Source organism: Pristiophorus japonicus, unplaced genomic scaffold (genome assembly GCF_044704955.1).
Source record: "Pristiophorus japonicus isolate sPriJap1 unplaced genomic scaffold, sPriJap1.hap1 HAP1_SCAFFOLD_802, whole genome shotgun sequence".
Taxonomy (NCBI): domain Eukaryota; kingdom Metazoa; phylum Chordata; class Chondrichthyes; family Pristiophoridae; genus Pristiophorus; species Pristiophorus japonicus.
The window spans coordinates 162,958-177,461 of record NW_027254721.1 but is presented as its reverse complement, the minus strand read 5'-3'; the positions used below and the strand labels follow the sequence as shown (position 1 = coordinate 177,461).

Below are 14,504 nucleotides of genomic sequence, written 5' to 3'. Positions count from 1 at the left end.
GATGTCGGGACTGGAGGGGGTTACAGAGATAGGGAGGTACATAGGGGCTGAAGGATGTTACAGGGATGGGGAGGGGTGTAAGAGCTGGAGGAGGTTACAGAGATAGGAAGGGGTGTAGGGCTGGAGGAGGTTACAGAGATAGGGAGTGATGTAGGGCTGGAGGAGGTTACAGAGATATGGGGGGGTGTAGGGGCTGGAGGAGGTTACAGAGATAGGGAGGGGTGTAGGTCTGGAGGAGGTTACAGAGATAGCAAGTCGTGTGGGGCTGGAGAAGGTTAGAGAGATAGGAGGGCAGTAGGGTTGGAGGAGGTTACAGAGATAGGGACTGGAGTAGGGTTGGAGGAGTTTACTGCGATAGCGAGTGGTGTAGGGGCTGGAGGAAGTTACAGAGATAGGGAGCGGTGTAGGGACTGGAAGGGTTACAGAGATAGGGTCGGGTGTAGGGACTGGAGGACGTTAGACAGATAGAGAGGGGTGTAGGGACTGGATGAGGATAGAGGAATAGGGAGGAATGTAGGGATGGAGGAGGTTACAGAGATAGGGAGGGGTGTAGGGGCTGTAAGAGGTTACAGAGATAGGGAGGGGTGTCGGGACTGGAGTTGGTTAGAGAGATAGGGAGGGGTGTCGGGCTGGAATAGGTTAGAGAGATAGCGATGGTGAAGAACTGGAGAAGGTTCGAATGATAGGGAGTGGTGCAGGGACTGGACGAGGATAGAGAGATAGGGAGGGGGGTAGGTCTGGAGGACGTTACAGAGATAGCAAGTGGTGTGGGGCTGGAGAAGGTTAGCGAGATAGGGAGGGCAGTAGGATTGGAGGAGGTTACAGAAATAGGGACTGGAGTAGGGTTGGAGGAGTTTCCTGCGATAGTGAGTGGTGTAGGGGCTGGAGGAAGTTACAGAGATAGGGAGGGGTGTAGGGCTGGAGGAGGTTACAGAGATAGGGAGCGGTTTAGGGGCTGGAGGATGTTACAGAGATAGGGAGGGGTGTAGGGGTTGGAGGAGGTTACAGAGATAGGGAGGGGTGTAGGTCTGGAGGAGGCTACAGAGATAGGGAGGGGTGTAGGGACTGGAGGAGGTTACAGAGATTGGGATGAGTGTAGTGGCTGGAGGCGGTTACAGAGACAGGGAGATGTGCAGGTTCTGGAGGAGGTAACAGAGAAGGGGAGGGGAGTAAGGTTGGAGGAGGTTACAGAGATAGGGACTGGAGTAGGGTTGGAGGAGTTTACTGCGATACCGAGTGGTGTAGGGGCTGGAGGAAGTTACAGAGATAGCGAGGGTGTAGGGCTGGAGAAGGTTACAGAGATAGGGAGGGGTGTAGGGACTGGAGGAGGTTACAGAGATAGGGAGCGGTGTCGGGGCTGGAGGAGGTTACAGAGATAAGGAGGGATGTCGGGGCTGGAGGAGGTTACAGAGATAGGGAGAGGTGTAGGGGCTGGAGGAAGTTACAGAGATAAGGAGGGATGTCAGGGCTGAAGGGGGTTACAGACATAGGGAGGGGTGTAGGACCTGGAGGAGGTTAGAGAGATAGGGAGGGTTGTAGGGACTGGGGGAGATTAGAGAGAAAGGGAGGGGTGTAAGGCTGGAGGAGGTTACAGAGATAGGGAGCGGTGTAGGGACTGGAGGACGTTAGAAAGATAGAGAGGGGTGTAGGGACTGGATGAGGATAGAGGAATAGGGAGGAATGTAGGGCTGGAGGAGGTTACAGAGATAGGGAGGGGTGTAGGGGCTGTAAGAGGTTACAGAGATAGGGAGGGGTGTCGGGACTGGAGTTGGTTAGAGAGATAGGAAGGGGTGTTGGGCTGGAATAGGTTAGAGAGATAGCGATGGTGAAGAACTGGAGAAGGTTCGAATGATAGGGAGTGGTGCAGGGACTGGACGAGGATAGAGAGATAGGGAGGGGTGTAGGTCTGGAGGACGTTACAGAGATAGCAAGTGGTGTGGGGCTGGAGGAGGTTACAGAGATAGGGACTGGAGTAGGGTTGGAGGAGTTTCCTGCGATAGTGAGTGTTGTAGGGGCTGGAGGAAGTTACAGAGATAGCGAGGGTGTAGGGCTGGACGAGGTTACAGAGATAGGGAGGGGTGTAGGGCTGGAGGAGGTTACAGAGATAGGGAGGGGTTTAGGGGCTGGAGGAGGTTACAGAGATAGGGAGGGGTGTAGGGGCTGGAGGAGGTTACAGAGATAGGGAGGGGTTTATGGGCTGGAGAAGGTTACAGAGATAGGGAGGGGTGCAGGGACTGGAGGAGGTCACAGAGATCGGGAGGAGTCTAGGGGCTGGAGGAGGTTACAGAGACAGGGAGGGGTGTAGGGCTGGAGGAGGTTACAGAGATAGGGAGGGGTTTAGGGGCTGGAGGAGGTTACAGAGATAGGGAGGGGTGCAGGGGCTGGAGGAGGTTACAGAGATAGGGAGGGGTTTATGGGCTGGAGAAGGTTACAGAGATAGGGAGGGGTGCAGGGACTGGAGGAGGTTACAGAGATCGGGAGGAGTCTAGGGGCTGGAGGAGGTTACAGAGATAGGGAGGGGTGTAGGGCTGGAGGAGGTTACAGAGATAGGGAGGGGTTTAGGGGCTGGAGGAGGTTACAGAGATAGGGAGGGGTGTAGGGGCTGGAGGAGGTTACAGAGATAGGGAGGGGTGTAGGGCTGGAGGAGGTTACAGAGATAGGGAGGGGTTTAGGGGCTGGAGGAGGTTACAGAGATAGGGAGGGGTGTAGGGGCTGGAGGAGGTTACAGAGATAGGGAGGGGTTTATGGGCTGGAGAAGGTTACAGAGATAGGGAGGGGTGCAGGGACTGGAGGAGGTCACAGAAATCGGGAGGAGTCTAGGGGCTGGAGGAGGTTACAGAGACAGGGAGGGGTGTAGGGCTGGAGGAGGTTACCGAGATAGAATGGGGTGTAGGGACTGGAGGAGGTTACAGAGATAGGGAGGGGTGTAGGGACTGGAGGAGGTTACAGAGATACGGAGGGGAGTACTGGCTGGTGGTTACAGAGCTAGGGAGAGTTGTAGGGGCTGGAGGAGGTTACAGAGATAAGGAGGGATGTCGGGGCTGGAGGAGGTTACAGAGATAGGGAGGGGTATAGGGGCTGGAGGAGGTTACAGAGATAAGGAGGGATGTAGGGGCTGGAGGAGATTACAGAGATAGGGATGGGTGTAGGTACTGGAGGAGGTTACAGAGATAAGGAGGGATGTAGGGTCTGATAGAGATTACAGAGATAAGGAGGGGTGTAGGTACTGGAGGAGGTTACAGAGATAGGGAGGGGTGTAAGGCTGGAGGGGGTTACAGAGATAGGGAGGGTTGTAGGGGCTGAAGATTACATAGATAGGGAGGGGTGTTGGGATGAGAGGAGTTTACAGTGATAATGAGGGGTGTAGGGACTGGACATAGGGAGGGTTGTCGGGGCTGGAGGAGGTTACAGCGATAGGGAGGTGTGTAGGGGCTGCAGGAGTACACGGAGATAGTGAGGGGTGTAGAATTGGAAGAGGTTAGAGGGATAGAAAGGGGTCTAGGGACTGGAGGAGTTTACAGACATAGGGAGTGGCATACTGGCTGGAGGAGGATACAGAGATATGGAGCGGTTTATGGGCTGGAGAAGGTTACAGAGATAGGGAGGGGTGTAGGGGCTGGAGGAGGTTACAGAGATAGGGAGGAGTGTACATCTGGAGGAGCTTACAGAGATAGGGAGGGGTGTAGGTACTGGAGGAGGTTACAGAGATTGGGATGAGTGTAGGGGCTGGAGGAGGTTACAGAGATAGGGAGGGGTGTCGGGGCTGGAGGAGGTTACAGAGCTAGGGAGGGGAGTAGGTTTGGAGGAGGTTACAGAGATAGGGAGGGGAGTAGGGTTGGAGGAGGTTACAGAGATACAGAGTGGTGAAGGGGCTGGAGGAAGTTACAGAGATAGTGAGGATGTAGGTGCTGGAGGAGACTAGAGAGATAGCGAGGGGAGTAGGGTTGGAGGAGGTTACAGAGATAGGGAGGGGTGTAGGGGCTGGAGGAAGGTACAGAGATAAGGAGGGATGTCGGGGCTGGAGGAGGTTACATAGATAGGGAGGGATGTAGGACCTGGACGAGGTTAGAGAGATAGGGAGGGTTGTAGGGACTGGGGAAGGTTAGAGAGATAGGGAGGAGTTTAGGGCAGCAGAAGGTTACAGAGAAAGGGAGGGATGTAGGGACTGGATGAATAACAGAGATACGGAGGGTTGTAGGGCTGGAAGAGGTTACAGATATCGGGAGGGGTGTAGGGACTGGAGGAGGTTAGAGAGATAGGGAGGAGTGTAGGGGCTGGAGGAGGTTACAGAGATATGTAGGGGTGCAGGGGCTGGAGGAGGTTACAGAGATAGGGAGGTGTGTAGGGGTGGAGGAGGTTACAGAGATAGGGAGGGTGTAGGGACTGGAGGAGGTTACAGAGATAGGGAGGTGTGTAGGGGTGGAGGAGGTTACAGAGATCGGGAGGGGTGTAGGGACTGGAGGAGGTTACAGAGATAGGGAGGGTGTAGGGACTGGAGGGGGTTACAGAGTTAGGGAGGGTGTAGGGGCTGGAGGAGGTTACAGAGATAGGGAGGGGTGTAGGGACTGGAGGAGGTTACAGAGATAGGGAGGTGTGTAGGGGTGGAGGAGGTTACAGAGATAGGGAGGGTGTAGGGACTGGAGGAGATCACAGAGATAGGGTGGTGTCTAGGGGCTGGAAGGGGTTACAGAGATAGGGAGGGTGTAGGGGCTGGAGTGGGTTACAGTGCGAGGGAGGAGTCTGGAGGCAAGAGGGGGTTACAGACATACCGATGGACGTAGGGGCTGGAGGACGGGACAAAGATAGGGAGGGCTGTAGGGTTGGAGGGGGTTGCAGAGATAAGGAGCGGTGTAGGGCTGGAGACGGTTACAGAGATAGGGAGGTGTGTAGGGGCTGGAGGAGGTTACAGAGATAGGGAGGTGTGTAAGGCTGGAGGAGGTTAGAGAGATAGGGAGGGTGTAGGGGTTGTCGACTATTAAAGGGAAGGGGAAAGTTGTAAGAGCTGGATGATGTTGCAGAGATAGGGAGGGGAGTAGGGTTGGAGGAGGTTACAGAGATAGGGAGGGGAGTAGGGTTGGAGGAGGTTACAGAGATACGGAGGGGTGTAGGGGCTGGAGGAAGTTACAGAGATAGTGAGGATGTAGGGCTGGAGGAGACCAGAGAGATAGGGAGGGGAGTAGGGTTGGAGGAGGTTACAGAGATAAAGAGCGATGTCGGTGCTGGAGGAGGTTACAGAGATCGGGAGGGGTGTAGGACCTGGAGGAGGTTACAGAGATAGGGAGGGGTGTAGGTCTGGAAGAGGTTACGGAGATAGGGAGGTGTGTAGAGACTGGAGGAGTTACAGAGATCGAGAGGTGTGTCGGTCTTAATGAGATTACTGAGATCGGGAGGGTTTAGGGCGGGAGGAGGTTACAGAAATAGGGAGGGGTGTAGGGACTGGATGAGTTACAGAGATAGGGAGGGGTGTAGGGGCTGGAGGAGGTTGCACAGATAGGGAGGTGTAAGGGTGGAAGAGGTTAGAGAGGTAGGCAAGAGGTGTAGAGACTGTGGGTGTTTACAGAGATAGGAAGAGGTGTAGGGGCTAGAGGAGGTTACAGTGATTGCGAGGGGTGTAGGGACTGGAGGAGATTACAGAGATTGGGATGAGTGTAGGGGCTGGAGGGGGTTACAGAGATAGGAAGATGTGCAGGTTCTGGAGGAGGTAACAGAGATAGGGAGGGGTGTAGGTCTTGGAGGAGGTTACAGAGATAGCAAGTGGTGTGGGGCTGGAGAAGGTTACAGAGATAGGGAGGGCAGTAGGGTTGGAGGAGGTTACAGAGATAGGGACTGGAGTAGGGTTGGAGGAGTTTCCTGCGATAGTGAGTGGTGTTGGGGCTGGAGGAAGTTACAGAGATAGCGAGGGTGTAGGGCTGGAGGAGGTTATAGAGATAGGGAGGGATGTACGGCTGGAGGAGGTTACAGAGATAGGGAGGTGTTTAGGGGCTGGAGGAGGTTACAGAGATAGGGAGGGGTGTAGGGCCTGGAGGAGGTTACAGAGATCGGGAGGAGTCTAGGGGCTGGAGGAGGTTACAGAGATAGGGAGAGGTGTAGGGGTTGGAGGCGGTTACAGAGATAGGGAGGGGTGTAGGTCTGGAGGAGGCTACAGAGATAGGGAGGGGTGTAGGGACTGGAGGAGGTTACAGAGATTGGGATGAGTGTAGTGGCTGGAGGGGGTTATTACAGAGATAGGGAGATGTGCAGGTTTTGGAGGAGGTAACAGAGATAGGGAGGGGTGTAGGTCTGGAGGAGTTTACAGAGATAGCAAGTGGTGTAGGGCTGGAGGAGGTTACAGAGATAGGGACTGGAGTAGGGTTGGAGGAGTTTGCTGCGATAGTGAGGGTGTAGGGCTGGAGGAGGTTACAGCGATAGGGAGTGGTGTAGGGGCTGGAGGAGGTTACAGAGATAAGGAGGGATGTCGGGGCTGGTGGAGGTTACAGAGATAGGGAGGGGTGTAGGTACTGGAGGAGGTTACAGAGATAGGGAGGGGTGTAAGGCTGGAGGGGGTTACAGAGATAGGGAGGGGTGTAGGGGCTGAAGATTGCATAGATAGGGAGGGGTGTCGGGATGAGAGGAGTTTACAGTGATAATGAGGGGTGTAGGGACTGGACATAGGGAGGGTTGTCGGGGCTGGAGAAGGTTACAGCGATAGGGAGGTGTGTAGGGGCTGCAGGAGTATACGGAGATAGTGAGGGGTGTAGAATTGGAAGAGGTTAGAGGGAAATAGAGGGGTCTAGGGACTGGAGGAGTTTACAGAAATAAGGAGTGGCGCCACTGGCTGGAGGAGGATACAGAGATAGGGAGGAGTGTACATCTGGAGGAGGTTACAGAGATAGGGAGGGGTGTAGGTACTGGAGGAGGTTACAGAGATTGGGATGAGTGTAGGGGCTGGAGGAGGTTACCGAGATAGGGAGGGGAGTAGGTTTGGTGGTGGTTACAGAGATAGGGAGGGGAGTAGGGTTGGAGGAGGTTACAGAGATACGGAGTGGTGTAGGGGCTGGAGGAAGTTACAGAGATAGTGAGGATGTAGGGCTGGAGGAGACTAGAGAGATAGCGAGGGGAGTAGGGTTGGAGGAGGTTACAGAGGTAGGGAGGGGAGTAGGGTTGGAGGAGGTTACAGAGATAGGGAGGGGTGTAGGGGCTGGAGGAAGTTACAGAGATAAGGAGGGATGTCGGGGCTGGAGGAGGTTACATCGATAGGGAGGGATGTAGGACCTGGAAGAGGTTGGAGAGATAGGGAGGGTTGTAGGGACTGGGGGAGGTTAGAGAGATAGGGAGGAGTTTAGGGCTGCAGGAGGTTACAGAGAAAGGGAGGGGTGTAGGGACTGGATGAGTTACAGAGATAGGGAGGGGTGTAGTGACTGGAGGAGGTTGCACAGATAGGGAGGTGTAAGGCTGGAAGAGGTTAGAGAGATAGCGAGAGGTGTAGAGACTGTAGGGGTTTACAGAGATAGGAAGAGGTGTAGGGACTGGAGGATGTTACAGTGATTGGGAGGTGTGTAGGGACTGGAGGAGGTTACTTAGATGGGGAGGGGTGTAGGGGCTGGAGGTGGTTACAGTGATTGGGAGGGGTGTAGGGGCTGGAGGAGGTTACTTAGATGGGGAGGGGTGTAGGGGCTGGAGGTGGTTACAGTGATTGGGAGGGGTGTAGGGGCTGGAGGAGGTTACAGAGATAGGGAGGGACGCAGGGACTGGAGGAGGTTACAGAGATAGGGAGGGTTGTATGGACTGGAGGAGGTTAAGGAGATAGGGAGGGGTGTATGGATTGGAGGAGGTTAAGGAGATAGGGAGGGGTGTCGGGGCTGGAGGAGGTTACAGAGATAGGGAGTGGTGTCGGGGCTGGAGGAGGTTACAGGGATAGGGAGGGGTGTAGCGGCTGGAGGAGGTTACAGGGATAGGGAGGGGTGTAGCGGCTGGAGGAGGTTCCGGAGATAGGGAGGTGCTGAGGCCCAGGAGGGATTTTGAGCACGAGGATGAGAATGATAAATTCTCGGCCTTGCTGGAGCAGGAAGTGACGCATGGACTTACCGCTCCTCCCATTGGCCAGTCTATTCATGAGGTAGGACTTCCCGGTGTTTGGGGGCCCAACTATGGCCACCACCATCAGAGACTCCGTGATGCCCCCCACGATCTGCAAGGCCTCCTGGTTCAGCTTCAGAGAGCCCGAGGGAGAGACCTCCAGGAGCCACATGGGCTGATTCATGTAGCCGTCAAACGCCATCCCGAACACTCCTCCGATATCTGCAAAGGAAACAGCAGAGAATTCATTGAGATTAGTCGGTGCTTTGGTAGGGGCTGAGTGGGCCTCCTCCTGTTCCTGTGTAACAGGCTCCCACACACAACACTGTGATAATAAGCAGATAATCTGTTTTTGTTCTGTTGTTTGAGGATAAATATTGTCCCCAGGACATCGGGGAGAACTCCCCCGCTCTTCTTCCAAATAGTACCACGGGATCTTATACATCCACCCGAGAGGGGCAGACGGGGCATCGGTTTAACGTCTCGTCCGAAAGTGGAACTCCGACAGTGCGGCACTCCCTCAGTACTGCCCCTCCGACAGTGCGGCGCTCCCTCAGTACTGCCACTCCAACAGTGCGTCCCTCCCTCAGTACTGCCCCTCCAACAGTGCGTCCCTCCCTCAGTACTGCCCCTCCGACAGTGCGGCACTCCCTCAGTACTGCCCCCCGACAGTGCGGCGCTCCCTCAGTACTGTCCCTCCGACAGTGCAGCGCTCCCTCAGTACTGCCCCTCCGACAGTGCGGCACTCCCTCAGTACTACCCCTCCGACAGTGCGGCGCTCCCTCAGTACTGCCCCTCCGACAGTGCGGCACTCCCTCAGTACTGCCCCTCCGACAGTGCGACACTCCCTCAGTACTGCCCCTCCGACAGTGCAGCGCTCCCTCAGTACTGCCCCACCGACAGTGCGGCGCTCCCTCAGTACTGCCCCTCCGACAGTGCGGCACTCCATCAGTACTGCCCCTCCGACATTGTGCGCTCCCTCAGTACTGCCCCACCGACAGTGCGGCGCTCCCTCAGTACTGCCCCTCCGACAGTGCGGTACTCCCTCAGTACTGCCCCACCGACAGTGCGGGGCTCTCTCAGTACTGCCCCTCCGACAGTGCGCCGCTCCCTCAGTACTGCCCCACCGACAGTGCGGCGCACCCTCAGTACTATCCCTCCGACAGTGCGGTGCTCCTTCAGTACTGCCTCTCCGACAGTGCGGCACTCCCTCAGTACTGCCCCTCCAACAGTGCGGCACTCCCTCAGTACTATCCCTCCGACAGTGCGGTGCTCCCTCAGTACTGCCCCTCCGACAGTGCGGCGCTCCCTCAGTACTATCCCTCCGGCAGTGCGGCGCTCCCTCAGTACTGCCCCTCCGACAGTGCGGTGCTCCCTCAGTACTGCCCCTCCGACAGTGCGGCACTCCCTCAGTACTGCCCCTCCGACAATGCGGCACTCCCTCAGTACTGCCTCTCTGAGAGTGCAACGCTCCCTGACTACTGCCCCTCCGACAGTGCAGCACTCCCTCAGTACTGCCCCTCCGACCGTGCGGCACTCACTCAGTACTGCCCCTCCGACAGTGCGGGGCTCTCTCAGTACTGCCCCTCCGACAGTGGGGCGCTCCCTCAGTACTGCCCCACCGACAGTGCGGCGCTCCCTCAGTACTATCCCTCCGACAGTGCGGTGCTCCCTCAGTACTATCCCTCCGACAGTGCGGTGCTCCCTCAGTACTGCCCCTCCGACAGTGTGGCGCTCCCTCAGTACTGCCCCTCCGACAGTGCGGTGCTCTCTCAGTACTGCCCCTCCGACAGTGCGGCACTCCCTCAGTACTGCCCCTCCGACAGTGCGGCACTCCCTCAGTACTGCCTCTCTGAGAGTGCAACGCTCCCTGACTACTGCCCCTCCGACAGTGCGGCATTCCCTAGGTACTGCCCTTCCGACAGCGCGTCACTCCCTCAGTACTGCCCCTCCAACAGTGCGGCACTCCCTGAGTACTGCCCCTCCGACAGTGCAGCACTCCCTCAGTACTGCCCCTCCGACAGTGAGGCACTCCCTCAGTACTTCCCCTCCGACAGTGCGGCGCTCCCTCAGTACTGCCCCTCCAACAGTGCAGCACTCCCTCAGTACTGCCCCTCCGACAGTGTGGCGCTCCCTCAGTACTGCCCCTCTGACAGTGAGGCGCTCCCTCAGTACTGCCCCTCCGACAGTGCAGCACTCCCTCAGTACTGCCCCTCCGACAGTGCGGCACTCCCTCAGTACTGCCCCTCCAACAGTGCGGCACTCCCTGAGTACTGCCCCTCCGACAGTGCAGCACTCCCTCAGTACTGCCCCTCCGACAGTGAGGCATTCCCTCAGTACTGCCCCTCCGACAGTGCAGCACTCCCTCAGTACTGCCCCTCCGACAGTGAGGCACTCCCTCAGTACTGCCCCTCCGACAGTGCGGCGCTCCCTCAGTACTGCCCCTCCGACAGTGAGGCGCTCCCTCAGTACTGCCCCTCCGACAGTGCAGCACTCCCTCAGTACTGCCCCTCCGACAGTGCGGCACTCCCTCAGTACTGCCCCTCCGACAGTGCGGCGCTCCCTCAGTACTGCCCCTCCGACAGTGAGGTGCTCCCTCAGTACTGCCCGTCCGACAGTGAGGCGCTCCCTCAGTACTGCCCCTCCGACAGTGCGGTACTTCCTCAGTACTGCCCCTCCGACAGTGCGGGGCTCTCTCAGTACTGCCCCTCCGACAGTGGGGCGCTCCCTCAGTACTGCCCCACCGACAGTGCGGCGCTCCCTCAGTACTGTCCCTCCGACAGTGCGGCGCTCCCTCAGTACTGTCCCTCCGACAGTGCGGCGCTCCCTCAGTACTGTCCCTCCGACAGTGCGGCGCTCCCTCAGTACTGTCCCTCAGACAGTGCGGCGTTCCCTCAGTACTGTCCCTCCGACAGTGCGGCGTTCCCTCAGTACTGTCCCTCTGACAGTGCGGCGTTCCCTCAGTACTGCCCCTCCGACAGTGCGGCGCTCCCTCAGTACTGCCCCTCCGACAGTGCGGCGCTCCCTCAGTACTGCCCCTCCGACAGTGCGGCGCTCCCTCAGTACTGCCCCTCCGACAGTGCGGCGTTCCCTCAGTACTGTACTGGAGCGTTAGCCTCGATATTTTTGTGTTCAAGTCCCTGGAGTGGGATTTGAACACCACACCCTTCTGACTAAGAGGCGAGAGTGCTGCCCACTGGTTATTGCCTTAAAAAGCTTCACAAAAAGCTTTATAGAAAGCCTGTCCATTATCTCCACACTGCCAGAAATCTCAGTTAAAGGTCACGATGCCGAAAATAAATTATTTGCAAATAAAGCGTTTGTATTTATGGCTCGGGTCTGATGCCAGCAGGAACGGCATTCCCTCTTCCCACTGCCTGCCTGTCGGATCACTGATGGTTTAACACACAGCCACAGCTCTCCTGTGACCCACACAAACACCTCGGCTATTCCCATGCTGGGACCGAAATCCACGTGGTGACATCATCGATCGCACCGCGCCCTCTCACCACCACGACGATATTTGGTGAGCACCGTGTCTATACCGGCAGCCCCTGCACAACTATTTTGAGCAGAAACTTTAAATCAAGCACCCGCTTTTGGCACTAGAACCCACAAATTTCTAAACAGAAGGATAGAAACATAGAAAATCGGAGCAGTTGTCGGCCATTCGGCCCTTCGAGCCTGCACCACCATTATCACATCCTTTGCAATAGACACCAGCATTTTCCCTACTACTGACGTCAAGCTAACCGGTCTGGAGTTCCCCGTTTTCTCTCTCCCTTCTTTTTTAAATGTTGGGGAAGTCCAGAACCAGGGGTCACAGTCTAAGGATAAGGGGGAAGCCATTTAGGACCGAGATGAGGAGAAACTTCTTCACCCAGAGAGTGGTGAACCTGTGGAATTCTCTACCACAGGAAGTTGTTGAGGCCAATTCGCTAAATATATTCAAAAGGGAGTTAGATGAAGTCCTTACGACTCGGGGGATCAAGGGGTATGGTGAGAAAGCAGGAAAGGGGTACTGAAGTTGCATGTTCAGCCATGAACTCATTGAATGGTGGTGCAGGCTAGAAGGGCCGAATGGCCTACTCCTGCACCTATTTTCTATGTTTCTATGTTACATTTGCAACCCTCCAATCTGCAGGAACTGTTCCATAATCTATAGAATTTTGGAAGATGACAACTAATGCATCTACTATTGCCATGACTACCTCTTTTAGTACTCTGGGATGCAGATCATCAGGCCCTGGGGATTTATCGGCCTTCAGTCCTATTAGTTCCTCCAGCAATATTTTCTTACTAATAATCATTTCCTTTCATTCCTCTTGCTCACTAGACCCTTGGATCCCTAGCATTTCTGGGATGTTATTTGTGTTCTCTTCCGCGAAGACAGAACCAAAGTATTTATTTAATGGAATGAAATGAAACTTTAACGGAAACTTCGATCAAATTAAAATTTGGTTGCCGGGGGCGATGATGCACTCCAGCCCCTCCGGCGCCCACCTCTCGCGGAAGGCCACGAGCGTACCGGTGGACACCGTGTGCTCCATCTACCCTGGCTCGGATGTAACCGCGGAAGAGAGGCAGGCAGTCGGGGCTGAACGACCCCCTCAACCGCCCGCTGCCTGGACCGGTTAATGGCCCCCTTGGCCAGGCCCAGGAGCAGTCAGGCATGGGTACAGCCCTGGGGAAGGGGGCTAACAGCAGGGATGCCTGGGCAGGAGTGTGCAGGACTTGAGCTAAGTGGGCTATGAGTATTTGGTTTAGCATTGTGAGATTAACGGGAGCAGTGGCGAAGTGTGGGTGTGTGTGAATGCGGTGGGGAGATTCAGTGGGCTGTAAGGTTACTAATCGTCAGAAAAACGTAGACCATGAACTAAAAAATTGATTTATCCAAGCTTTTTGAATTAAGCTGGACAATTAAGGACAATCTGTGGTCGAGGACATTTAAAACTGATTTCACGCATAACACCAATGGAGCTGTTACGTGAGGCTTTCAATTTGATTGACCAGGGTGCGGAAGCAGCCACTGAAGACAGCGAGTGTGTAATAAGGAACCCACGGAATACAAATTTGCGGATAACAGCATTCAGCATAAGGAAATATCTTTTGCATTGCCGACTCCGCGTGCTAACTAGTAACCATCACCAGCCAGTTAAACAGATCGATAATCGAAGCTCGTCCCAGCGGGAAACGTATTCACAACCTGGATGCAAATATACGGACACAGACACACAAGCAGGTTAAGCAGAAGCAGGGGAAAGAACACAGGAAGAGACAGCGGGCGATAGAGAAAGGTCATGGAAGCTGCAGAAAATGGTTAAGAAGGCAAGCCCACAGGTCACGGAACCAACATCCACGAATCTCTGTTGATTGTATGTCTAAAGTCATGACACTAAGTTGGGTGGCAGTGTGAGCTGCGAGGAGGATGCTATGAGGCTGCAGAGTGACTTGGATAGGTTAGGTGAGTGGGCAAATGCATGGCAGATGAAGTGTAATGTGGATAAATGTGAGGTTATCCACTTTGGTGGTAAAAACAGAGAGACAGACTATTATCTGAATGGTGACAGATTAGGAAAAGGGGAGGTACAACGAGACCTGGGTGTCATGGTACATCAGTCATTGAAGGTTGGCATGCAGGTACAGCAGGCGGTGAAGAAGGCAAATAGCAAGTTGGCCTTCATAGCGAGGGGATTTGAGTATAGGAGCAGGGAGGTGTTGCTACAGTTGTACAGGGCCTTGATGAGGCCTCACCTGGAATATTGTGTTCAGTTTATTGGCATTCAATCCCATCAATTTCCCTAACACAATTTCCTGCCTAATAAGGATTTCCTTCAGTTCCTCCTTGTCACTAGACCCTCGGTCCCCTAGTATTTCCGGAAGGTTATTTGTGTCTTCCTTCGTGAAGGCAGAACCAAAGTATTTGTTCAATTGGTCTGCCATTTCTTTGTTGCCCATTATTAATTCACCTGATTCTGACTGCAAGGGACCTACGTTTGTCTTCACTAATCTTTTTCTCTTCACATATCTATAGAAGCTTTTGCAGTCAGTTTTTATGTTCCTGGCAAGCTTCCTCTCATACTCTATTTTCCCCCTCCTAATTAAACCCTTTGTCCTCCTCTGCTGAATTCTAAATTTCTCCCAGTCCTCAGGTTTGCTGCTTTTTCTGGCCAATTTATATGCCTCTTCCTTGGATTTAACACTATCCTTAATTTTCCTTGTTGGCGACTGTCATGTTTGTAACCTTCACATAACTGTAACCTTTATGTAACAACACTGTACACTGAGAAATGCACACCTTGACCACAGGGGGTGAACTTGTGGGAGACACTCCTCACCTGGTCATCCAGGTATATAAAGGGAAGTCCCACGCAGGGTCAGCACTCCTTGGTCCTGGGAATAAAGCTTCAGGTCACGTAGTGACCTTGTCTGCAGTAGATGCCTCATGT

The 14,504-nt window shown here is 54.9% G+C and overlaps 1 protein-coding gene across 1 annotated transcript in view; it reads right to left on the bottom strand.

The window, feature by feature from the left end:
• The window catches only part of LOC139257128 (guanylate-binding protein 2-like), a gene marked incomplete at its 3' end in the record, with an annotated part of 41,611 nt that overhangs the window by 17,688 nt on the left and 9,419 nt on the right, over positions 1-14,504 (bottom strand). Inside the window, exon 2 of the mRNA XM_070874394.1 lies at positions 8,065-8,277. Within this exon, the coding sequence (XP_070730495.1) occupies positions 8,065-8,257 (193 nt within the window). The remainder of the gene's footprint in view (positions 1-8,064; positions 8,278-14,504) is intronic.